We start from the raw sequence: 25,333 nt of genomic DNA on the forward strand, positions 1-25,333 counted from the left end.
GCCGTAACTTGCACTAAAGCCGTGAGCACTGCTCTGTCTTGCGACGTAGGCCTGATGGTCGCTGCCGTGCCGGATCGACTCTGAAGCCGACTTCATCATCGCGGAGCCAATCCTCGACGTGGGTGACCACAAATCCATCGACATCTTTAGGAACAGTGGTTTTGGCGCCACATGACGTCTTCTCCCTGACGCAGCAAGGAACCGTTGTCTCGCCTCCTCTGCGCTACAGTAAGGAACAAAGGCTGCACCTCCCCTGGGGTCGTAAGGAGTCCACGTCGCGCAGCCCCTACGAAGCCGCACATCCCAGACACCGTGAACTGTCTTTGCTTTAATCAATTTCAAGGTACTGTTCCTTGTGGGTCTGCTTGACTCCGGGCCCGACGCCGCGCACTTCGCAGTCGGCCATACTTTTTGGATTTCCACCGGTCACGACATCGTTATAACTCCAAGTGGAGTTATTTGTTGCTAAAAGCTTTATGTGAGTGAATAACCTATCTTTGAAGATAACCTGATAACTGTACTGTGGATTTTTGTCATTTGGTCTTGTTTTGGTTTAGATAAAGATTATTTATTTTTCTAAACTGGTGTGGTGTCCATTTTTAGTGTTTTCACTGTATTACTGTATGTGTTCACAAATCCTTTACACACTTCCTCTGAGATATATCCTGTCTGCTTGTGCCAAGCTACCAAGGGGGTGAGCAGGGGTTATTTTAGGAGTGTATCCCCCTTACCCTGACTAGAAGCAAGGGCCCCTATTTGTACAAAGGTACCTACTTCTGCCAACTAGAGATCAACATTTCTAACACCTGTTAAAAAAGCGACATGGGCTTTGATTTCAGTGCCAGTATTACCTGAGTCATACAAGAGGGAAGTTTGCTTAGTTTGTCAATAAGGGGAGAGCAGCTGAAATTGTTTTAAAAACCTGTATCAGCCTGAGCTCTTGTTACTAGACTGTTCAAAGCCTCCAGTTTTGCATCAATGCCAGACACAAATACAGCTAAAGTATTCAGGAAGTCAACTTGGTGCTCTACTTTCAAAGAGTGGTAAGTGAGAGCACGTAACAACTTCTTGTATAACGTGAAGTAGGGAGACCCAGCAGCCACTTTGATCCGTGGCTTGCTTGTTAAGTAACCAGCTCACTGCCTACTGACCCACCCTCATCTGTGTCTGAAACGGAGGTTGAGGTAGCACATTGCCCAAGCTCAAGCCCAGCATCTCCTCAGATTAAACACAACATCCGTTCATCCTGAAGCTTCACAGGAAATGCACAACCTCAAATCCCCCCTATCAGGCAGCCACTTTTGCCAAAGATTAGGCTATTAATGAGGCTGTCGGAGTATTCCAAGGACACTTTGCTTATCCAGCCCATCTCTCGTCTATGCGAGGGCTACACGAGTGCCTTCAGGATGTAAAAAGCGTAAGCCCTACTGCGCCAAGTGCTAACTGGCGTCAACCCATCAAGATCGAAATACCAATGACACAGTGCAAGGCGGCACGTCTATATAATTTGTCGGAAGAGCACCTACTAGTAAGGACCCTCAAAATGTTTCAAAGGACACTGGCATTCACTGTTGCATTATCCCAGATAACCTGCTCTGGATGTCATGAGGGCAGATCAAAGTTAAGGCAAAGTAGTCAAGCAAGACAATGGTAAAATCACAGTATGAGAACAAAAGCGACAAGCAGGGAACCAGTAATGGAAAGAAAAACCAATCAAAGTATTCCTCCAAAAATCCTCAAGCTGGACACAGGAACAACGTACTGAATAAGGGAACTGTGTATGTGGTGGATGGGGAAGGGGTGGGGCTTCAGGCTATGAGATCTTCCTTCGGTCCAGTTAATTAAACAAAATGGACCATTTCCAGAAATTTGGATACGCATTGATAGACCTCAAGAGTTTCAAATGAATGAGAGACAAACATGATGACTGTCTGAGGAACACTCCATCTTATATAACTCTCACAGCATCCAAGAACAATTATGTGCACAATTTCAGCTGGAGGCAGTATTGTCATTATATTGTTGAAAAATGAGATTGAAGTCCCAAACAAAATGACAAGACCCAACTCGAGAATACTGTCCAGTCCAATGCCCCACCTAAAGTAAGCATAGCAAGGCTGGTTCACACTGGAGTTTTATTTTGGTTAAAAGAACCGCTATAGATTCATCAGATGCAGCTGCTTCTGTCTCCCCTCTGCTTCTCTTCCTCTGCTTAGGAACACACTTTTTGAGTCCTGCGCCAGTTTTAAACATGACTCAAGTGACTAGCCTCTTTATATATATGAAATCATCCGATTTGATCTAAGATTGTGATTTTTACATTCCCTTTTAAGAGATTTGGGAACATTTTCAGATTAATTTCTATCAGCAAAGACATCTTGCAAGTTTGCCTCGTGATTGGGCTGATACTTGCTCACTTCTGATAAACATCTCCTGCGGTATGCCACGCGTTCACTCTCCCCCCACCAATGCTTGATCGCACCATATACATCCTACTGGTTACCATTAATAGCATGCCTATGATTTATGTAGCCCTTGAGGTATAGTGTTCCTATTTCCAATCTTTGATCACACCCTATGTCTTCCACTGCTTGTTACCATTAACCATACAGGAGTTAGGGCTATGATTTATAGGCTAAGAGGTGCAGCAAGCCATCTCCCACCTCTGGTGACAGCCTGGTCCTACCATTTAGGAATAATGGCACATGCCTATGATTTATGTTGACACTGAGGGATAGGAGGCCCTGTCCCACATCTTAGCTATGTTCTCTGTGTCTCACAGGATCCCAATAATGACACATGACTGTGATTCATGTAAGCCCTGAGGTACAGAAAGCCCTCTCCCATCTCTGATGACACTATTTGTGTCCCACCACTTAAGATTGAAGACATATGCCTTTATGTTGGAACTGAGGGATAGGATGCCTCGTCCCCCATCTTAGATCATGGCCACAGTGTCCCACCAGTTCCCATTAATGACACATGACTAGGAGTCATGCAGGCCTGAGGTTCAGTGTGCTCTGCTCCCCATCTTTGATCATGGACTACGTGTCCCACTGGATAGATTTAATGACACATGGCGGTGAATCATGAATGCCCTGAGGAATGGAATGCCGCGTTCCTCATCTTTATCATGCCCTAGGTGCCCACTGGTTCACATTAACGAGGCCTGATTCCTGTAGGCTCTGAGGTACTGCAGACACATTATTGTTCTCCCAAGTGTTAGGACCAGGTTTCAGTCTGGAACCGCCGCGACTGCTCGAGCGCAGTCAGGTACTGGTCAGCTTCTGACGCAGACATCCCACCTTCAGACTCAAATACGGACTTCAGCGCATCGGCCACGGCTGCTGGCATTAGTTTGGCGTTTCTGGAAAGAAGTAGAAAAAAAAATGATCTAAAACAAGGCCTGACATATTTACAAGACTTTGTGTGCCATCTCACGAATATATCATGTCAACAAAGATTTGAAGTCAGTAAGGCGAGAGTGCTGTTTATACGTATTTCTTTCTTTCCACAGCCCTGACCTCTGTCTAGAACATTAAAGAAGCAGTAAGAGGGAAATTGCGTAAGCATGGTGAGGGTGCTTCAATGCATATCCCATGCAGTGCACATTGCAGAGTTACGATTCAGTAGCAGCAACCGTCAAGAAAGTCCCTTCGATGAGCATACTGCTTCCAGATACGTAACTACTCATAGGAGACGTTGGTTCTCTAGCTGAGCACAGTGTATGCTTCCTATGTCTTCAGTTAATAGTACTCGTAGAGAAGAGCGTGTCCCAATTATCAAAAACAGACAATGAAAGGGTTGGTGGAGTAACAGATGGCTACAACTCCCAGCGAAAGTAAGTATGTTCTGTGAAAGTGCCTAGTATAAAACTGCAAGAGGCAGCCTACATTGGGATCCTAGCTCTGCCCTGGGGTTTACCACACGCATCGGTGCCCACGGAACACACCAGGGTTATCTCTGATCACGCACACTAACCTATGAAGTAAGATTTCAGAGAAGACATGAACAGACTGGATGTGGGTAGTATCTTTGAGAAAGACTGTAGAAATCCCAGGATTTGCACAGTTACCTAAAACTTAAACGCCCCGACACATCCCACTGTCAGCATTGCAGATCACTGTGAATTCTGTCTCAAACCCAAAAACAATAACATGGAAAACAGCCAATCACCTGAATTCAAACAGTTAAAAACACAGCATATCCATGTATAACCTGATCCATAGCACCCACTCATCCCCATCCTAGAAATGAGGCTGCCTCCCTGGCAGCATACCTGCTGACATTCTGGGACTAAAAAGAGGCAGCGATTTTCAGGTATCTGAAAGCACTAATTGGCATACTGAATACACAATCATGAATGACAGTGCTCACACACAGGGGGAGACCGAAGAATAACTAGGGACTTGTGGAAGTTAAATGAGTGAGTGAACAGTGGTCTCCAATGAAAAAAAGTAGAATAATAATTGCCACTAAATGTTAGTTTTAACAAAGACATGTTCATAAATAAATGACGAGGTGAGGGCTTTGAGGCATTTTGTGGAGCGCATGGTCTCGAAATAATGCCCTCAAGACCAAGTACATGATTTTTAATCCCCCCCAAAAAATACGCCCCAACCCCTCTATAGGCCTGAACAGGTTAGAAAGAGTCTTTACGTTTGAGTATCTGGGTGTGACCATGAATGATAAATTGGAATGGGGCGACCATCAAGTTAAGTCCCAGCTCAGATTGGCTCAAATAGCAGGGGGAATAATCAGGCTAGTTAACTCTAATAAATCATCTGCTAGACCGCTAGCCCCCCCGTTGGAGATTTATAGACTCCAGGCCAGAGGTGCGATTCTCTATGGTAGTGAACTCTGGGGACATGTCTGCAAAAAAGAGCTAGTCATTGCTGAAAACAAGTTTCTTAGACAACGCTTAAAGTTACCGGCTAGCACCCCCCTTCTGCCCCTTAGGTTGGATCTGGGTCTGAAACCTTTGGACGAAGTACTGGGTGTAAAGCCCTTAACCTTCTGGAGAAGATTATGGTCCACTCCTGAGTTAGCCAACTATAGGCAGGAACTGCGGGAAATTCTTGCTCTTCCTACTATAGAGAACATCCCGTGGTTTAAATATCTAAAAACTGAGTTTGCCCGGCTGGGTCTTCCTACCCTGTGGAGTGATCCTGAAATGGCCTGTCAGGGACTGTCCCGCAAACATCTGGTGGCAGCTTTCCATGCATGCAACCTTGCATCTCACACACATGGTACACGCCCAGATTCCTTGGCTAACACTTTTCTTGGGGTGAAAGATTCCTACAAGTTTGAGTCAGTTCTTGATGACATTTTTCCGAATCTGGCCAGGAAATTATATCTGCAATGGCGGTATGGCACTCTTCCGCTAAGAGCATTTACCAGTAAACGGAAGCAGCACTCCCTGGAAAACTGTCCTGTGTGCAATTGTAGGCTTGAAGATGAATTGCATTTAGTTTTCTTTTGCCCTGCCTACATTGCGGCTAGAAGGTTTTGGATAATTCACTCTGTAAAAATCTAGGGTTTGCTAAATGCTCTGAGGCCTTTAGAATTCTTAAGACTGACCTTTCAAAAGTAACTGTTTTTGCAATGGCCAAATTTCTCGAAGCAGCATGGCACAAGAGATTGCTTTTAATTCCCAGGGCACTCCATCCCTGATTCAGATTACGTATTAGTTAGTGTATAAATCTCATGTACGAGGTCATTTTATGTAAGATTTTAGCTATATTGTTAAATCGCTTCTACTTTTAATTCGTAATATTATAGACTGTTTGTAAATAATTAATCAGTACTGATTTATTCGACTGTTTTTACAGTATAGGTTGTTGTGTATTGGGGCATTCTCTCTTTTGTACCCGTGTGCTATCCCGCTATTGATGTAATACTGATGTCTGATTTTTGTTTTGTACTAATTTTATGCTTATCTTTTATGGCAAATTGCCGAAATAAAGATTAACGAACGAACGCTAGAGAAAAACTTGTTTAGTGCTCTCTTGAAGCGTGATACGCATGTGTGAATAAAGTCACCAGTGTGCATATCAGATAATCAAGACAAACAGTTAAAATAGAGAATATTTTAGGTCCATGGCACAACACTGATCACTATTCAAACGCTGGGCATTTTTTTTCACTAGCACTCACTTCGTCTTTTATTTTTTATCATCTCTGTATTAAAACTACCTTTTGGTTGCAAATATTATTGTACATTTTTATATCAGGGCCCTCTATTCACCATCATGAATGACTACACAAGACTGGCAAGAGGTGTGTCACTTTCTCATATGGCAAGGGCTGCAATTGTGAACATGGGCATCAGTGGCACACGTGAAGCCTCTCAGAGATTCTGCAGTTTCAAATGTAGACAGAACGGGCAAACTGTCTGCGACCAAAACTAAGGCATCACTAGTGTCACCCCAAAGCTATTCATGAAACAACAGCCAAAAATATTGGCTTTCCCGGCTACTTTTTGAAATGCACGTATTCTGAAAGATTAAATTGATGTTTTTGTTAGCCAAAGGATGTTTCCTCTGTTGTAAATTGGGTTAAGATTAAATGAAATGGCTGTAGCCAAACTCAATTACATTACAGTAACTTGTAAAGTAAAAAACAAACCACATTACAATTGGAAAGGTTCCACTGGAGTGATTTGATGCTTGCCGGAATCAAAATTATACTCCACTTTAAGCAATAACGAAATGGTGCAAGGTCATGTAAAAATGTCTCACGATATAATGCAAAAAAACACAGGAAAGCCAGCCTTTCACCCTCCACTCTCTCATAAGGACCTCAAAGAACATTATAAGGCGGCACACCAAAATCAGACAAAATTCCCTTTGCAACACATAGACCCTGAAACTTGCAGACTGCAGCAACCAAATGCAGACTCCATCAACCACCTGAATACAAAACCATCCACGTTGTCAGTACACCGATCAGACAGCTGCTCATGCATGCTAGTATCAGAAAACAAACGATATCATGAGCCTCTAATCATACTTCAAAAATGTCCCCTTCAAACCATGCATGCTCTCTCATCAGCTAAAGGGGCCAGGGTCATCGCTGAAAAGCTCTCACTGGCCCCTCTAAATCGCTCCAACTACTGTCTCATCTCTAACACGCCATTGTTTCTGAGAAATGTGGTCATCTGACAACAAGAATATCAACTGGACCATAACTACCTCAAAGGCAACTGACACACAAACTTCTACCCAGACAGGGGGACAGACACAGCCAACCTCGACAATGCTGCATCTGACAACTGTACTGATCCTCCTCCACTCTTGAAAACTAGAACATACATGCAAATAAATACATGTTTTCCGTCTCTGTGGCTCATGAACATTTAATTCTGCAATCATCAACATTTGGTTTCAAATCACCAAGAAACATCTCGGTGAAAAAAATCTGACGGAACAAACTATATATGTCACCTTAGTAAAATGCAAGTTGAAGCCATTTTTTCCGTCAGTTGGTCTATGGCGCCATCATGCGGTAGACACTTACAGTGCGGTGAAATTTGTCTACTGGGAGTTCCAATACCAAAGTTTATTTTTTGCACGATCACCGCAACGAGCTAATTTGAATGCGTATTAATTTAACACGCTCACATACTTAATTCTAGTTCTTGCTTTAGCGACTATTGTCTTTTGCAAAGCACTCGAGCTGCCCTACTCTTGCTGATTATAACCAGCTGAATGGTCGGTGACAGGAATATATTCAAGAATGCCTTTTAGTCAAGTTGTTGAACTTACTTACAAGGAGTTTTGTATAGCACTAACAATTGTATTTAAAGCACTGTACTTTTGTCCTGGTTTTGTGCTACACTGATTAGTGTGGCTCCCTTGAAACAAGAGCTCCCTTCGCCGCCCTTTTGAAGACCTGACTTCGCAAGATCTGTTTTGACTCTAGTCTAAACAGACCTTCATCCTCGATTTAGGAATAAGCGTAGAGAGTGTCCTTGCTACTAGCGTTAACTTGTTTAAAAGGCACTGAAGCGATAATTACTACATGCTGAGTGGAATACATGTTCATGCTTTTCTTTAACGTGTGTAGGGAAAACAGTTAGTTATGCATGTGATGTAAAAGCCACATTTGCAGTGCAGCACTTGGATTACACAATTCCAGGGCCACGGCATTTTATCAGATATATGAATTTGCCACATTCACCACATACTCCACCATCTTTTACATAATTTGCATCTTTCAACTCTATTACAGGACCGGAGGCTTCTGATTATGCTTCTCTTTCTATTTATTGCCGCTCACAGCAGCCAATCAAAACGTTTTTGTATGCAATAAAAATTACATTTCCCATGATGCTTTATCCATACATCACTTCCTGTATGACCCTATAAGAGCCACCATGCCCATTAGCTGAGCCACTTTCTTTGCTGCTCACGCAGAAGTTAAGTTGCATTGCATGTTTATATAATGATTATCATGTGCTTAATTGGTTTATACTGTGATTTTTAGGTTTTCCTCATGCCTGATTGATGTCGCGCGCTTGTGCTCTGTATTGTTGTTAGCCCATTTGGGCAAGATAATTGCAGACGTTACATTTGTTCATGACTGTGTTGTTTCTGCAGTGTGTGCATGGGGTTGCTATGTATGCGCGATTTCACAATGACCGCTTGGTAAAGTCTGAGCATATACTAACTTTGTTACGCTAAGCCTTACTTTTATATTTCTGCATTAACTGTATGTGCGTGCGTTAGCGCTGGCAGCTTTAGCCCGACCGGGCAGATTCATGATGCTCCCGCAGGAGTGGAGATGCCGCAATGTCCTTACTTGACTACATGGTTGCATGTATGTGAGCGCGATGGCGCTGGGAGACTTGGCCCGACCGGGCACACATTCAGGATGCTCCCGTGGGAGCGGAGGTACCACCTTGTCACTGGCAGCGTTCAAAGTGATTATTGGGGGATATCCCTTTTTTGTTCACTGCGCGGTCTCGCGCTTACACCCTGAAAGGCTTTCCCGAATGGCCGAGTGCGGGATTGAGCCAATAAAGCTCCAACGTGCGTAGCCCAACTGGGCTTTATTTGGGTGTTTTAGGCTACGCACGTCACACGCGCCCCCTATGCTTGCTTCGAGGCTCATATTGCCTCGAACGTTACATGGACAGTTTTACTCTTACGCCTACCAGGCTGCAACAATACGTTGGCCCTTGGAGTGAGCACATGCTCCTAGTATTGGATGGCTCTTACGCCCTCGTGGGCTGCAATCATTTAGATTACAGTATTGCAGAGGAGCTAGGTGCATTATTCAAAATTTTGTGTGCATGGGGTTGGCTCCCCCCCGACTCCTCCTCTATTCTGTGCTTTGCACTAAAATATGACATATAGACACCCATAAGCATTGAGTGGGTGAGAGATAAAGAGGATGAGGTCTATCCTTAGTAGTGGCAGGAAAGTCTCCTAGATGACAAAACTTTGTTGCCGCTCTGGATGCCGCCGTCCAAGAGTCGGCCACAGAGAAGGCAGTCCCTAGCACTGTGCAGCAAGCCTTGGTAGCCACCTTAAAACCTATTATTAAGTAAGTACAATCTTTTGCGATAGGACATGGAATTCAAGTCCCTGCTCATCTCCATTCTGGAGAGGCCACAGACTAGCCCAAGTCTGGCCCATGGCCACACGCTGACGTGCTCGCAGGCTTACCTAAAGCTAATGCTCCCGACCATGGGCAGTCCAGCCCCTCTAATCCGGTGGTGGTAAAGCAAAACGCTAAGAGAAGGTGCACATAGACAAGGACACCATGAACACGGACTTCACTGATGAGGGGGCTCCTCCCAAGTAAGATCTAAGCAGGCTGTAGATACCACACCCGATAACCTACTCCATTCACATTCAATCCGGCGGATATTGGGCATCCGCGCTCGTCCGACTGGGCGCCACTCTAGAGGTGGCAGACTATCTTTATGTTAACCTAAGGAAGGGATTCCACAATGACATGTGCAATAGACTGCGATTAGAATGCCTTGGCCGAATATTCCAGAATAAGTTGGCGGAGACATGAAATTTACGCCAGTCTCCTCATTTTTCTTAAAGGTTGTGAAAGTGCTCAAGAAAGGGCTTGACCGGGCCTGGCGGGGATGCCAGGACACACTCTTAGACATAGCAGGTCCCTTAGCCGAACTCCTTGTAGATGGATTTGGTTGCCAGGAATCGGCCACACTTTTGGATCTGGATGTGTTAATGGGCTGGAAGCAAGGAGCTATATGTCCATTGGGGAACACCAACGGCGTCACCTCTACAAAGAGATGCAAACCCTTATTAGCGGCGGGTAACCTCTTGGAGAAAGATTCATTAAAAGATGCCTCAAAACAAGATGTGGGCACATTTACCTTTTGGTCAAAGACCAATCTGGAATTATGAATGGTCTTTTTGCGATGCATAATTTTACAGTCTGTTCAAGTATTCCAACTAGCGTTAGCAAATCCCTTCCAAGGTATTCAACCAATTCATGACACACAAGCGATTCAAGATGAATGGCATCCCTCTCTTAGCCTTACGAGATGCTCACCTAATGATTCTATCTTTCCTCCCCTCCATCGTTTTCTTGCATTTCTGATGGCGGGACTGGTGGTTGGAGTATTTGGCCTTTCTTTAGGGCTCTCCTCAGCTCCCTGATGCTTCACCAAGCTAATGCAACCGGTGATTGCTCCCTTAAGGGAACAAGGCATGCGTAGGATCGTATATATCGGTGCTGTACGCATCTTAGCACAGACACAGGCCTAAGCCACGCAACTTTACAGACGACATATCTCTTTTACAAAATCCGGTTCCCTTAAGGGATACAATATGTAATGGCCTATCACGGATATAAAAAATGTTAGGAACCCTCTGTGTTTCTTGGGTTAGAACTTACCGGGATTATCTCATTTCATTATCCGTCTCAGACGGTGGACCCTCTGAGATTTGTTGTACTTTCCTAGACAGCTCGGCTAAGTCTTCCACGCTCTGAATTGACGGATCTCAGAAAGGACCTCATACCGGTGCTATCCATGCAGACAGTTCCCTTCGGGCAATTACCAGACTAGTAGGGCTATTAGCATCATCCATTCAATCTTTCATTATCGGGCCTCTCAGAAAGATTTTCAAAAAGGGCCTGTCTAATACAGATCTGGTGCCTTCTCTCAGGAAGCGCGAGAAAAGAGGCAATTGTGGTCAGAACAGGTTAAGGGGTGGAACAGCAGAGCCATTTCGGCTCCAAGCCAGATATCGTTATAGAGTCCGTCGCCAGCCGTCGAGGCCGGGAGCACACTGCAGAGATCTCTCCACGGCAAATAGTGGTCTTTGCAGGAGTTAGATCTCCATATCAACTGCCTGGAGCGGTTGGTGGGGTCATTTGCGATCCGGCCCTCCTTTTTTCCCACAAACGTCGCCTTTACTAGTGGAAATAGCGAAGGACTTCTGGCATACTGCTTGAGCCATCAGATTTCGGCCATTGCGGAATACATCCCAGGACAATGGTACACAGTAGCGGACTGGTACTCCTGGTATCACTAAGATTACAGTAATGGCCAGCTTCAACCGCAAATATTTCAATGGTTGCAAGCGACTTGGGGTCCTTGTATGACATACCTTTTTGCGCCCAGAATGCCTCGTCAGCTGCAGATGTTTTCAGCTGGAGACATGATCCGTTAGCAAAAACGCCGGACGCCCTGTCCCACCACTGGTCAGTGGGACTGAACGACGATCCCCTCCGTTCATTCTAATTCCCAGTGTGGCGACGCAAATATTATGTCAATCAGCGAAGGTGATCTTAGTAACACCCTTATGGAAGTCTCCATCTTGGTTTCCAGTACTCCTTTAGACGAGATGTCACCTGCCAGATTGAGTTTGTGCCCCTCGACGATACTCCAGGGCCCTTACGCAGAAATGCCCGATAATAATATCGGGGCAGTTGTCCTTGTGGTATGAAGGTTTCCGGCAACAATGGGAATTGCCCGGCTTTTCAGACACGCTGCGGCGTTCATTAGACAAACCTGGGGCCTTCCACATGGAAAAGATACTCTTCATCCTAGAAAGGCCGGGTTCGTTGTTACGTAGGACAGCAGGTGGGTTCCGTGGGGGCTGACTTACCCCACATTGTGAATGTCGTATCGGGAAAGCGTCAGAAGGATTGGAGTACCGTTCAGTTCACAACCTCCGTTCGACCTTTTCTGCAGGTCATTCTCAGATAGAGGGCAAACCGGTGGGCATGCACCCGGTAATCTGTTAGTTATTGCAAGGTATTAGGGTAACTAATTTTCCCAATCCAAAATACTCATCTCTGTGGGATATTTTCTCTAGTTCTTTCCTTATTTGATAAATGGCCAACTAATAACAGGTTGACAAGGGATCATTATAGTTCAAACCAGCTATGTTACTATACCTATCTGCCTGTCGGCGTTCCTCCGACGTGAAAGCTCTGGACATTACAGGAACAGTATTTACTCCGAAAGGAGTTTTCCTTTAACATTAATGCCAGGATTAAAACTTTGTCAAGAAATGTTACATATTATGCTTTCCAGCTAATGCAAAATCATTTGTGGTTAAATGCTTTATGGCTTTCGAGGAATGTACTCGGCTTGTACACCCTGATGTTTGACACAATTGTTGATGGCATTACAGGAACCTTTTTAAAACTTGTGCCTGCGGCTACTATGGCCAGGTGATTGACGTCAGATATGCTAAAGGCTGGTTTTTGATACCCGATGTTTGGGGCACATTCTGTCCGTTGTGCCTTGGCATCTAGAGCTTTTATGTTGAGTTCTACTCTGCAAGACATTATAAGATCTGCTGATTGGTCTTCTGAGTTTACATTTGAAACAGTTTTATTATAAACAGGTGGGTGACAAAGCTTCAGTTGTGTTTGATAAGTGTTAAACTAGCATAACCAGAAGCCTCCGGTCCTGTAATAGAATAAAAAATTAGTTAGCATTCACACCAATTGTTTTAAATTCTATTAAGGACACGGAGGCGAGGATTAACCCACCCGGTTATATTACAATGTTTGTAATGTTTGCCCACCCTTATATAATTATGTTCTGTTTTAGCAGAAATTACGGGTTTCCTGTGTTTCATTACTTTCAGGTTCTGAAAAGAAGATGGAATAGAAGTAATTCTGGTTAAGAAGATCTCTACCTTCCAGTTGGTTCTGTTTTTCTCCGCGTTGGAGGCTGATTGGTTGGACTTAAATTAATGTTATTGGACTACACTGGTCGGGCAAAGAAAGAGGCTCAGCTAATGGGCATGGTGGCTCTTATAGGGTCATACAGGAAGTGATGTATTGAAAATTTAGTTTTTATTGCATACAAAAACTTTTTGATTGGCAGCTGTGAGTGGCAATATATTAGAAAGAGAAGCATAATCCTCACCTCCGTGTCCTTCACAGAACTGAAAATTCTTGGCGCGAATGCTAGCTAGCTAATTTTTTATTTCTGAGTACTGCATTGGGGAGGCCTTAGGGAAAGGCTTTTTATCTAGAGCCATAGAGCACAGGTACTTACCCTGCGATATAAATGTGGGCATGTTTATTGCTAATTAGATCCCAAAGAAGGGCCCCATTTTCTCCAATTCGATGCTGAACATACACTTTATCTTCCTGGAACAAAGGAAATAAAAAGACAGAATTAAATGGCACCAGTTGCTTTATTTGAGATTTTTATAAATAGCACCAATTTGCAAACTTTGTTTCGATTGAAAGATTAAACTTTCTACATTTCACAAAAGACACGGTTTTCATAAATGAGCCAGAAACTTGACGTTATTGGAACTTTTGAACTTACCCGAATTAACACCTTTTAGTAAAAAGACCTATAGTTTACACGGCTATACGCTATGCATATTTGTGCAAATGTAGCAAGAAGAAAAATAAATCTCTAGTAAGTTAATAATGAACGCGATCAAACATGTTCTATGTATTTCTGGTGTTGGTAATATTGGTCAAGATTTGTGATTTTGACCTATTTCCTAAAAAAGCAAAATATGGCAAGTGCGAGGGTTCTTTCGAAAAAGTTAGCGAACAAGCACGGGTTCTGCCAATATGAATTTTAAAAAGCTTTATATTTCTAAAGCTCCAATACTTTTTGCAGGTGCAAACATTGAGCACTACAAAACTGTGGACTTTGCAACCAGAAAAAGGCATGCCACATTGTACTAAGGTCCACTGCAAGTCAGAAATGTATTTCCAACTCAATGCAGGCATTGAGAGACCCGTAGATTTGCAAGATTAAAGAGGGGAGGTAAAAGAGGCATTAACCATTTTGTCCAACTTGCAATGGAACATATCAATGGTTGGCGACTGTATCCCAATGACATGTTAATACATTATCAAATCAGGTGGTAAAGATTCCACTATGTGAATTAAAGATGGTCTAGCCAGTTAAGGATACATCCAGAGGCTTTGCTCTGGCTGAGCTCAAGGTCCTATTGGACCCATTGGCCCAAAATAAGCCTTCCACAAAGAAATAAAAACATAACCTTTTGTGTTAAAAATGAGAGAAAGAGGCAGCCATCTAGTGAATGAATTGCATAATGTAAAACCAGAAAACCTGAGACCAGACCTGGCCTGCCTGACAAAATTGTGTAACCCTAGGCAAATATTTTATTTTACAAAGACTCCTTTTACTTTGTTATCAAATATCAGAGCACTTTTCAAAAAGTGAGTTCAGGGGGTGCACTGTACAAAAATAATCTGATGTATTAAGGTGAAACACTTCTGCATGTCAAAGAAATACCCTTTTTAGTTTTAAAGAGACAATCTTATTTTCCCATGATGTTTGTTGCATGATTTAGATGATAATTATTTTCAGGGCTCGGCTCGTACATGGGTTCTTAAGAGTCCATCCTGACCCTTGGCTCGGCTCTGGCTCAGCTCTCCCTGTGAATTTGTTGGCTCGCCCAGCTCAAAAGCAAATCGCAGCAGGGGCATCAGGAGAGCAGACTGTGGTCAAGCAGACCACTGCACGCTACCTGCGATGACCATTTGCAGGATGCCTCCATTTTTGAAACAGAGGCTCCTCTCTATCCAAGAGAAAAACACTGCCAAGTGACATTCTTTGATTTTGAATGTCGGTCTGCAATCTTTCTCAGGTCTCCATCCTAGCATTTAGATGCATTCGGAGGGATTCACCAATGGTATTCTTGCTTTTATCATAATAATGTCAGGGATTCCGGAAATCCTACAGAATGCCACTTTTCCCACTGTTATGGTTTCGTATATCCATCAAACCGCAAAAATAATCCTCGGTCGCAAAGCAGATGCTACACAAATACTGCATCTGGGATGCAACCTGAGATTAGATTAGTACAACGTGCGCCAAGTTTGGGATTGTCTTGCCTTTCCCAAACACATACATAATCACACTTGCCCAAGTGATGCATGACCTGTAAGGAACACAGCTTTACATATATAGAATTCATGGATAGCTGACCAGCTAAGCATGAATGAGGCCAAAGATATTGGTCTGTTATTACAATAAAATCCTGTGAAGGCTGCAATACATAGTATTTATCTAGGTATGCAACAGTTCCTCAGGAAATCGACGCCTAAGCTCAGAGTTGGTTCGATTGGTGATGCGCTGTTAATCCCACCCCCTTCCATAGGTTTCCTAGCAAAACAGAGGTATTGCCCTTTGGAGCAAATGAAGGAGGTTTGAAAATCATGCCTAGTGACGCCAAGACATATCTCACTAGATGTAGAACATTCCAGGCACTCCCTGGTCTTCATAAATACACTTAGAATCAGAGGATTTGCAGCAAAAGCATCCAGAAACAAGTTTTGTCCAATGAACATTAGGCCATTCCCGAGGACAAATGGCCCCTGCCCTTCTAGGAGAAGAATTGACTGCATCTAGTTTTGAAATGAGTGTCATATGCATCTATGGATGCACACCCAGCATCAAAGATAGGGTAAAAACGTATTGAATTTCTTACTCATGTAGACTGAAAAGGCCTGCTCAGACGGGCCCTTTTCTTGTTACAAATTCCTGATAAAAGCTGGTGTAGCAGCACTTTACATTGCTGACACTATCAACAGGAAGAACCTTGGGTGCACCCTTGTTTCCTCAAACAGAAGAGGTCTCTGGTATTGTCTGAGTGGCAGACCATAACTATCTTCTGAGGCATTGGTCAAGCTCTGGACCTTCAAATGGGGCAAGCAGAAAGTGCATCTCAGACCGAGTTAGGCACATGTGTCCACCAGCTCAGAAATAGGCATCATGAACTTGGATAGGCTTAGACTGATCATCCCACAGTTGTTCCCTGTCTTCAGCTGTATTTAACTGCAGCGAACAAATGCAAAGCTTATTATGGGATAACCACCCTGTCCACAAAGTTGGTTGTTTCAGTCACAATGTCACTGGTCAAGAAGTAGTCTACTACCTGACTAATGAGCATAGCTAACTCCAGAAGAGGGAAGGCTTTTACCAGGCTGTATTTCAGGACAGCCCCAAAGATCTGAACCGTTTTGGATGGTACCAAGGTAGATTCATTGAGAACTTCTCAAATCCCTTTTCTTTACATGGAAATAATAGGAATCACTTCCCAGCCAACCTTCCAGGATGTAAAACGGCCCTATGTCTCATAGAACAAATGCCCGCTCTACTTGCTGCAGATGCACTTGGGATGCAAACTGTGGCAAAGCTGGCCTGGATACGAGGATGCAGTTGGAGCTGCAAAGAACAGTTTGTCCTCACCACTGAAAGGCCTCATGGATTGGTGCTTATCTGGGCCAGGTGGTAGTAGAGTAGAGAAAGATTTCTCCTTAGTGAAGTGTAACAGGCCTACTGAGATGGAAAGCACACCCCCAGCAAACTCATTGGCACTTCTTGGCCTTGGTGGAAGCCGCAGGAGTGAGCTTATTCTTTCTCCTGAAATGTCTGATCTTGAGTTGCTGGATGTCTTAAAATAAAGATTCAGTCAGACACTTGAAACAAAGGAACCCCTTGCCTTAAAAGATTGAAAGGTATCTCGGATCACTCCCCAGTCTCCATGGTATATTCCTCTTATGTGAAAGCCCGGAGGCGCATTTTCCCGATTTCGCCTCATTATTTACAAATTCCACAAATTAGAAAAGAGCTGGTCAAGGCTACGAAATGCTACTTCCAAGAAAATACCAATTCCGTCGACTCGCCAGGGGTCCTGTGGGAGGCATACAAAACGGTGCTAAGGGGCCAGGCGATAGCTTCCATAACGGGTCATAAACGAACCGTACAAGAGGACCTTCGAGTACTCGAGTACGACTTGGATGTTTTACAATCTAGACATGATCTTGATCCTACTGAGGAGGCTGCGCGCCAGTTGCGCCTTAAACAGGCTGAAATTACGGAATACCAGCGGGTACAGGTCAGACAGTGGCTTATGCGCACGCAACACATTATATACAAGGTTGGCGATAAGGCAGGGAGAATTTTGGCATGGCTGGAAAAGAAAGACAGGGCCCAAAGGACGATAGCGCAGCTCTGCAACACCGACGGTGAGGTAATCACTACCCCTATGGATATAGTAGACACCTTAGCCAATTATTACGAGGCGGTTTACACCCCCACCTTCCGCATGTCATCTGAAGAGGCGCAGACTTACATTAAGGATATCCGAATGCCCTCCCTCTCAGACTCTGACGCCGAGCTGTTGGAGTCGGACTTTACGACAGATGAGGTAAATGTAAATGTGTAAATGTATGTGTCTTGTAAAGCGCACTGCTGCCCTGAGGCGTCCTGGCGCTGTAGACCGCTGGGGAACCCGTCCTGGCTACCCCTGTGAGACGGTCCCTACTGGGTATCTCCAAGGTGAAACCAGGCATCCCCGGCGAATGTGGGGGGCCGTTGTAGAGATGAGGCAAGCTAATGCCCAGAGTTGCCGAGTGTGATCCATGGTTAGAGTAGGCACCGGGGATGAGAATTATCGAGTCCGCTGACCCTGGTCCACGACCCTGCCGCGTCAGGAATTGAACCCTGGTCCCGGGCCGTTCTCTGCTTCCGGGTCTGCCGCCTCTAACCAGTGAGCCACACCAGGTCCTGGGTGCAATTCATTCTCTGCAGTCAGTTAATGCCCTGGGGCCGAACGGGGTCCCCATAGAACTCTACAAGCGCGTCTCTGATCTTACGGCTCCACACCTGCTGCGAATGTTTGAAGACAGCTTGGCTAAGGGGAAATTGCCCCGAGATCAGCGGACAGCTACGATAATAGCCATACCAAAACCTGGTAAGCCTCCGGACGAATGTACATCATATCGTCCGATTTCATTATTAAATGTGGAGGCGAAAATACTGGCCAAAATTATAGCCGTACGATTGACCCCGCACTTAGAGACGCTTATCCACGCGGACAAATCCGGATTTATGCCGAACAGGACCACTGCTCTCAATTTAAGACGGATCCACGCGGTAATGGCGCAGATCCCTGCCCTCTCAGAACCGGCGGCTGTATCTATTTGCGGTGTTGCGACATTTAGGCTTTGGACCGAAGTTCTGTGCTTGGGTGAAATTATTGTATACAAGACCACTTGCACATGTTGTAGCCAATGGCCATATTTCCAGGGACTTCCGACTGGGCCATGGCACGCGTCAGGGATGCCCCTTGTCACCCCTGCTTTTCGCACTGATCTTGGAGCCGCTGGCAGCATGGATACGGTGGGACCCCATGATAAAGGGTCTCCGTTGGACCGAGTCCTGGGAGGATTGCATATCGTTATATGCCGATGATATCCTTCTTTACTTAACTCTCCCTCGGCGGTCACTCATAGTTCTTCTCAACATTTGTGAGATTTTCGGGCGAGCCTCAGGATACACAATCAACTGGTCCAAGTCGGTATTGTTTGTCCTTAAAGGGCCCCCAACGCGACTTCCGGACGACTGTCCACTGGTGATCACTGATGGACCTTTTAAATATCTAGGGGTGTGGGTGACACCTAATCAAGAGCTCTTTTTTCACCGCAATTTATTGCCTCCGCTTGAGCGATTCCGCACGGATGTGAGGCATTGGCACACCCTACCACTGACTCTCTTAGGAAAGGCGGCGTTATTCAAAATGATGGCCTTACCACGACTACTGTATATCCTGGAAAATACTCCGTTTCTCGTGCCTCCAAAATACTTTACGTCCATAAACGCACTAGTCTCCGGTCTCCTCTGGGGGAACAATGCGCGCATTTCCAGACAAAAGTTGGTTCGGGGATGGTTCGATGGAGGTATAGCACTTCCAGATATCCAATTGTACTTTTGGGCAGCCCGACTAAAGACCATAAATCACTGGCTCCACGCTCCGCAGACTGAGCCAGTGTTCAAGGTGGATAGATACGACCTAGGGGGCGCAAGAGTGATGGCAGTGCTCTATGACCCCAGAGGTGCGGCGGCCCTGTTGGGCCCTACGGCACACACAGTGAGGTTATGGTATCTGGCTTCTACTCGCCTTAAATGTAAAGACAAGCTCACGCAGATGACTCCACTCTGGACGTCGCGACGCCTCGGCCGGCTCTGTAATAGTAAGGGATTTGAGGCCTGGGATCGGATAGGCATATCGACGGTTGGAGACCTCTACAGACGGGGTGCCATCCTCACCTTTGACCAGCTAGCGGCCCAATTCAACTTGGTACAGACGGAACGTTTCCGCTACTTACAGATTAGTCATGCCCTCAAGTCGGTGCTCCCACCTGATGAAGAGCTGCCAGAATCCACTCCTTTAGAAGATAGATTGCTTACGGAGCATATGCTAAAAAAGGCGACCTCGCTGGTCTACCGTAAGCTGGTCAACAATATGCCTGACCTCACGGTGAGACTAAGAGCGGCCTGGACAGCGGAGGTAGGCAAATTTGACAAGTCAGACTGGCAGGCCGCGCTCTCCTCTCCTCAGGAGGTTGCTGTGCCATCACGGCTCAGATTGATACAATTAAAAGTTCTACATCGAGTCTACTATACTAGGGTCACACTACACAGGATAGGGAGAATTACACATCAGTATTGTTTGAGAAGCTGTGGTGAGGTGGGGACATTCTACCATACTATCTGGGATTGCCCATTGATTGTCTGTTTCTGGTCCAAGGTTATGCGGACTATATCACAAGTTGTTCAGGTTTCACTGATCCCCGAACCGCGTCGCTGTTTGCTGAACATTTGGGAGCCTAATGATCTTAGTAACCCCCTACAAGACTGGGTCATGCTTGGAATTATGTACGCTAAACGGAATGTGGCTAGGGCCTGGGGGTCTCCCTTGGTGCCGGCGCTCAGTGACTGGTGTACTGATCTGGACTCAGCGATGGTTGCCGAAAAGGCGGTATATCTGAATCGGAAATGTCCGCGAAAGTGGGCCAAGATTTGGGGAGCTTGGAATGAATATAGAGGGCGCATTTGTGAACCGCCTCAGATGGATAGTGATACTGATTCGGAATGAAGGGGGAAAGGGATGAGATATTCGGGAAGCGGGTTGAATATATTGAACTGCTGTCATGACTGTATTACTGATACCTCATTGAAATGCTATGCTGTGTCCGCTATGTTTCGCCTTTTTAATCCTGTATTAATGATGTATGCAATGAAAGCCTTGGAAATGCCCATTGTTTATTTTTATAACAATAAAATTGTTTCCGAAAAGAAAAAATAATAAGATTGAAAGGTCTTTGCTAGCTGGATGATGAAAGATGGCTTTGGCAGTCATGTTTTGGCAAGCACACATTGATTTAACGGAGACTGTAGCTTTCTTGTATAGCTACAGCACCTCAATCATCAAAGGATTGGTCAGGTTTGTCCTATTGCATGTGTTGTGAGCAACTTTATCTCGGCTTAAGGTACAAGGGCTTTCACCACTATTGTCAAGGGATGGACAAACCAGAGTTCATGGTCCTTTCAGCATTTAACAACGAGGTTCTGAATTAAAACCTTTTGTGCTACGACTTTTTTGCCAATTTCAGCATCCACTTGCATTCTTCTCAAACATGGTCTTTGTTAAAGTAGCATGAGCATCTGTCAAACTCCTGCCACAAATGGAGCCATAGTTCGCCTTAATGGAGTTGGTATTTGTCTGTGTAAGGGGAAGACATTGACTGGAAGGTTATTTTGCTGCATGCCTCAAGACACTTGGCATCCTTTTCTACGTAGGAGGACAACACTTTGCTCTTCAGAAAAGTGGCTATCCCATCACCACAATAATAAACTACTAGATTAGTGTGAACATTTGAGGAACCCAAATGACCACAGGAATAACTTATCTTTCTTGGCTGGTCTAGAGGGATGGCCCTGAAAATGGACTGTTTAACAAAATAAGGGTTTACATTTGCATACTGCACATTAAACCCTGATCTTTGAGGTGTTGCCAGTGCTTGTTTGATTTTCTGCTCATGAAGAAGACAGTAATCTTTCATCTACTACTGGTGGTAAAACCACGTCTTCAAGAGGAGGTGTGACTTGTGGATCCTCTTCATTCTATGTCAGAACTCCAATGCAGTCGTCTTTAACCTTTTGAATGCTATGGGGATTTTTCCCCTGTGCTGGAAATTTATGAACACCATTATTCATGACGAGCTGGGCTCGTCATGAGCGTAGCAGGAGGCTACTGCATGACGAGCCCAGCTCGTCATGAGCGTCGAAGGGGTTAAGATTTGGTTACTACCATGTGAGTGTGTGTCAGACATTTACCACAAGCTACTACTCAGACTACAATATTTCAGGGTATGCAACAAGACCCTAAAATGGGTTGCCTCCTACCTCAAAGTTAGACTAAATGGTGTTCCTGCCACTTTACAAAGCAGCCCCTCACATTCTGCACTACGGCATCCCACAGGAATCCATCATCTATCTATTGAATAACTACCCAACACTCTTGCTGGACCTCATTTAAATCCTTCAAATTGACAAGCTACAACTATGCAAACGACACACACATCAACCTATCGAGCTTTGGCAAAGCCAATAGATTTCGCCTATGCAAATTCTATTGACTTTTTTAATGTTTTATTTACTTGTTGCAACCCATAAACAACTAGACTGTCTCCACACCTCAAACCAGCATCTCCTTCAAGACTAGCGGACTCAAACTCAAGGTCATCAGAAACTGCACCACTCCTGACTGAGAAAATATAAATTTCAGGCAGATAGCGTCATCCCAGATATCAGGATATGATATATTAAGAAAGAAAGAAATAAGAGAAAAACAGAACAAAGCAAAGGCCCTCTCCATCTATTCTGATTTAGAGTTCGGAGGACAGGTTACTCCGTCACAAACGTAACAGATTTCCTGTCCACCGTTATCTAAGTGCCATTGGATATAATGCACTTGTAATATGGCAGACGGGATATCCGTCATGTTTGTGACAGAGTAATCCGTCCACCAAACTCAAAATCAGGCCTTATGTTTACAAATGACAGGAATTGCCACCCATAAATATTCAGCCTCATAAGCAATTCTATATCAACATCCAGGGCTGATGTCCACCTTCAAAAGCTCTACTACTCTCTAGCTATATTTGGGCTATTCATATACATACAGTTTATCACTGAAGCTATACTAACCTGGTCCCTGGAGAAGGCTGTGAAAAGTGCTAAAAATTTTCTTTCAATCAAATCTTCCCATTCTGATTGGCAGTAGAAGTCTTTCGTCTTCTGTCGACATCCGAAAAAGAGAACATTGTCTGGCAGGGAAATGAACGAGCAGCTTGTTAAAATTAGACTAAAGGCTTCAAGTTTGATACTAAATGTATACATGAAACACATTTCCCCATAGGATTCATTCAACAGAATTCAAAAGATAGGTAGACCAGAAAACTCCTCAGAATTAAAGCATAGTTTCATTTAGGCTTAGAAAAATATAAATACACCATTTTCATTCAAAATAACAAATAGCAACCTGAAACTCTCCCATACCAAATAAATATGTAAAGAAACTGTTACATTTGAAATTGTTGAATCTCCACAAAGGTTTTTCTGAATATGATAATACCATGTATTTTTAGATAGGTTTTGATACACTGCAGTTGTGAGTGCTGTAAATACCAAGTGATAGCAATAGCAACCAATTCAATGTCACTAAAGTTATCAGTTTCAGAAGGATGAAGAACTGGTTTCATACAGATTTTTGAACAGCGTGATTTAGCCGTGAACGATTTCTCTTAATAGTCTATCGTCTCAAAATTGTGGACTGGAGGGATGAATACCAATTGGACTCCCCTTCGCATCTGCCCTGAGGGTGAGTATGTAGTTTGTAACAGATCTGCTACAAGGAATGGTAGGACTGCTACTCTGATCTGAATGCTCCTGCTATTACAAAGGATGAACAGAAGCAAAGGAAGTGTCAGAAGAAGCTTGTGTGTATCAGAGAGGGGTGGTAGTTATACATGCTCTCTCCTCTGACATTCTGGAGATGACGAGAAGAGCTCATGCAAGGTTCTCTCTGTCATAGTCTAGGTCTCTTCCTTCTTCACCCGCTGATGCATTCATGCAATATAGTCAGAAGCTTAGGGGTGCCAAATGAAGACTTTATAAAGTGCATACAGTTTTAGAGCCTTGCTTTAATTGTATGACGTAACTTGAGGACTCTCCTTTCAACAGAGATTCTTAACAAAAAGCCAGTGTGCACTGTATATATATATATATGTTTCGCTGCCTGAATTGTTATCATTGGATGCGAACAGTTGTAGTAATAAAAGGTGAAAATAAACAATACATTGGACATATGCAGACAATGCACAACTCTGTTTGAAAGTCTCCTCTGCTTCAAATATCTAACATCTCAAACACTGCCTGCACCTAATCAAGACCTGAATATTGAGCACCTCTCAACTTAACAAGACAGAATTCCAGTTATTTGCCAAGTACAAGTAAGAAATATTACAAACCTGGCTCGATGACATGAACCTTGATAGTTTGGAACACTAACTTTCATCAAAAGCTAGATCACTTAGATTGTTTCTGGACACCAATATCACCTTCGAAGAACACATTGCCAAAAAAAGAGAGACGCCCTTGTACCTGCTAACTTTTCGTAGTGAAACAATTTATTCCAGAACGTGCCCTCAAGCTGTTCAAGCACTCGCACTCTTGCATCTTAATGGCGGTTATGCCCGGCTCTATGGCCTCCCAGACTCCACATTGGCCGTACTTAATTGACATCCCACACACTGAAGTAAGTCTCATTCAGGGCCTGCAGAAATACGATTGCATGACCTCCATCCTGATGGAACTCCACTGGCGCTCCTTGCCCTGCCGCACAACATTTATATTGCAGCTACATAAGTTATAAAACTATCACGACCAACGTCTCCCTTTATCCTGAAAACAAACTCATCATCTTTGGTGGCTCTCGCCACACATGCCGCCAGGATAACATCGGGCTGGAGTTCAAGTTCAAGTTCAGGAATTTATATAGCGCACTACTCACCCAGAGGGTCTCAAGGCGCTTGGGGGGGATCATTATTTATCGAATAGCCAGGTTTTAAGTTCTTTTCTGAAGGAGATGTGGTTCTGTGTAAGGCGGAGGTGAGTGGGGAGTGAGTTCCAGGTCTTGGCCGCCAAGTAGGAGAAGGATCTACCTCCCATGGTGGATCTTTGGATACGCGGAACTGCGGCGAGGGCTTGATTGGAGGATCATAGTTGGCGGGTGGGTGTGTAGAAGGATAGTCGAGTGTTGAGGCACTCGGGACCTAGTTTGTAGAGGGCCTTGTGTGCGTGGGTGAGGAGACGGAACGTTATTCTCTTGTTGACGGGAAGCCAGTGGAGGTCTTTCAGGTGGCCAGTAATGTGATCTTGGCGAGGGATGTCCAAAATGAGTCTCGCTGATGCGTTTTGGATGCGTTGGAGTTTTTTCTGTAGTTTGGCTGTAATTCCGGCATAGAGGGTGTTTCCGTAGTCTAGTCGACTCGTAACCAGTGCGTGGGTGACAGTCTTTCTTGTATCGGCGGGGATCCAGTGGAAGAATTTTTTGAGCATACAAAGTACGTTGAAGCAGGAGGATGAGACGGCGTTGACTTGTCTGGTCATCGAGAGTGAGGAGTCTAGGATGAAGCCAAGGTTACGTGCGTGGTCTGTGGGTATGGGTGCTGAGCCCAGATCCGAAGGCCACTATGAGTCGTCCCAGGCAGAGGGGGATGATCCTAGGATGAGCACTTCTGTTTTGTCTGAGTTAAGTTTTAGGCGGCTGTTTTTCATCCATGCGGCTACTTCTTTCATGCCTTTGTGAAGATTGGTTTTGGCGGTGTTGGGGTCTTTGGTGAGGGAAAGGATCAGCTGGGTGTCGTCAGCGTAGGAGATGATGTTAAGGTTGTGTTGACGCGCGATGGAAGCGAGTGGACTCATGTAGACGTTGAAGAGGGTGGGACTGAGTGAAGAACCTTGTGGTACGCCGCAGAT

At 44.5% G+C, this 25,333-nt stretch overlaps 1 protein-coding gene across 2 annotated transcripts in view; it reads right to left on the reverse strand.

Moving 5' to 3' along the window:
• Nucleotides 1–2,074: 2,074 nt before the first annotated feature.
• The window catches only part of NDOR1 (NADPH dependent diflavin oxidoreductase 1), a 206,077-nt gene continuing 182,818 nt past the window's right edge, over nucleotides 2,075–25,333 (reverse strand). For both annotated transcript variants that reach the window (XM_078642145.1, XM_078642146.1), the window contains exons 13-15: nucleotides 22,502–22,620; nucleotides 13,508–13,602; nucleotides 2,075–3,367 (exon numbers count right to left, since the gene is read on the reverse strand). In XM_078642145.1, the coding sequence (XP_078498271.1) occupies nucleotides 3,223–3,367; nucleotides 13,508–13,602; nucleotides 22,502–22,620 (359 nt within the window). In that variant the 3' untranslated portion in view covers nucleotides 2,075–3,222. The remainder of the gene's footprint in view (nucleotides 3,368–13,507; nucleotides 13,603–22,501; nucleotides 22,621–25,333) is intronic.

This window comes from Lissotriton helveticus, chromosome 5_1 (genome assembly GCF_964261635.1).
Source record: "Lissotriton helveticus chromosome 5_1, aLisHel1.1, whole genome shotgun sequence".
NCBI lineage: Eukaryota > Metazoa > Chordata > Amphibia > Caudata > Salamandridae > Lissotriton > Lissotriton helveticus.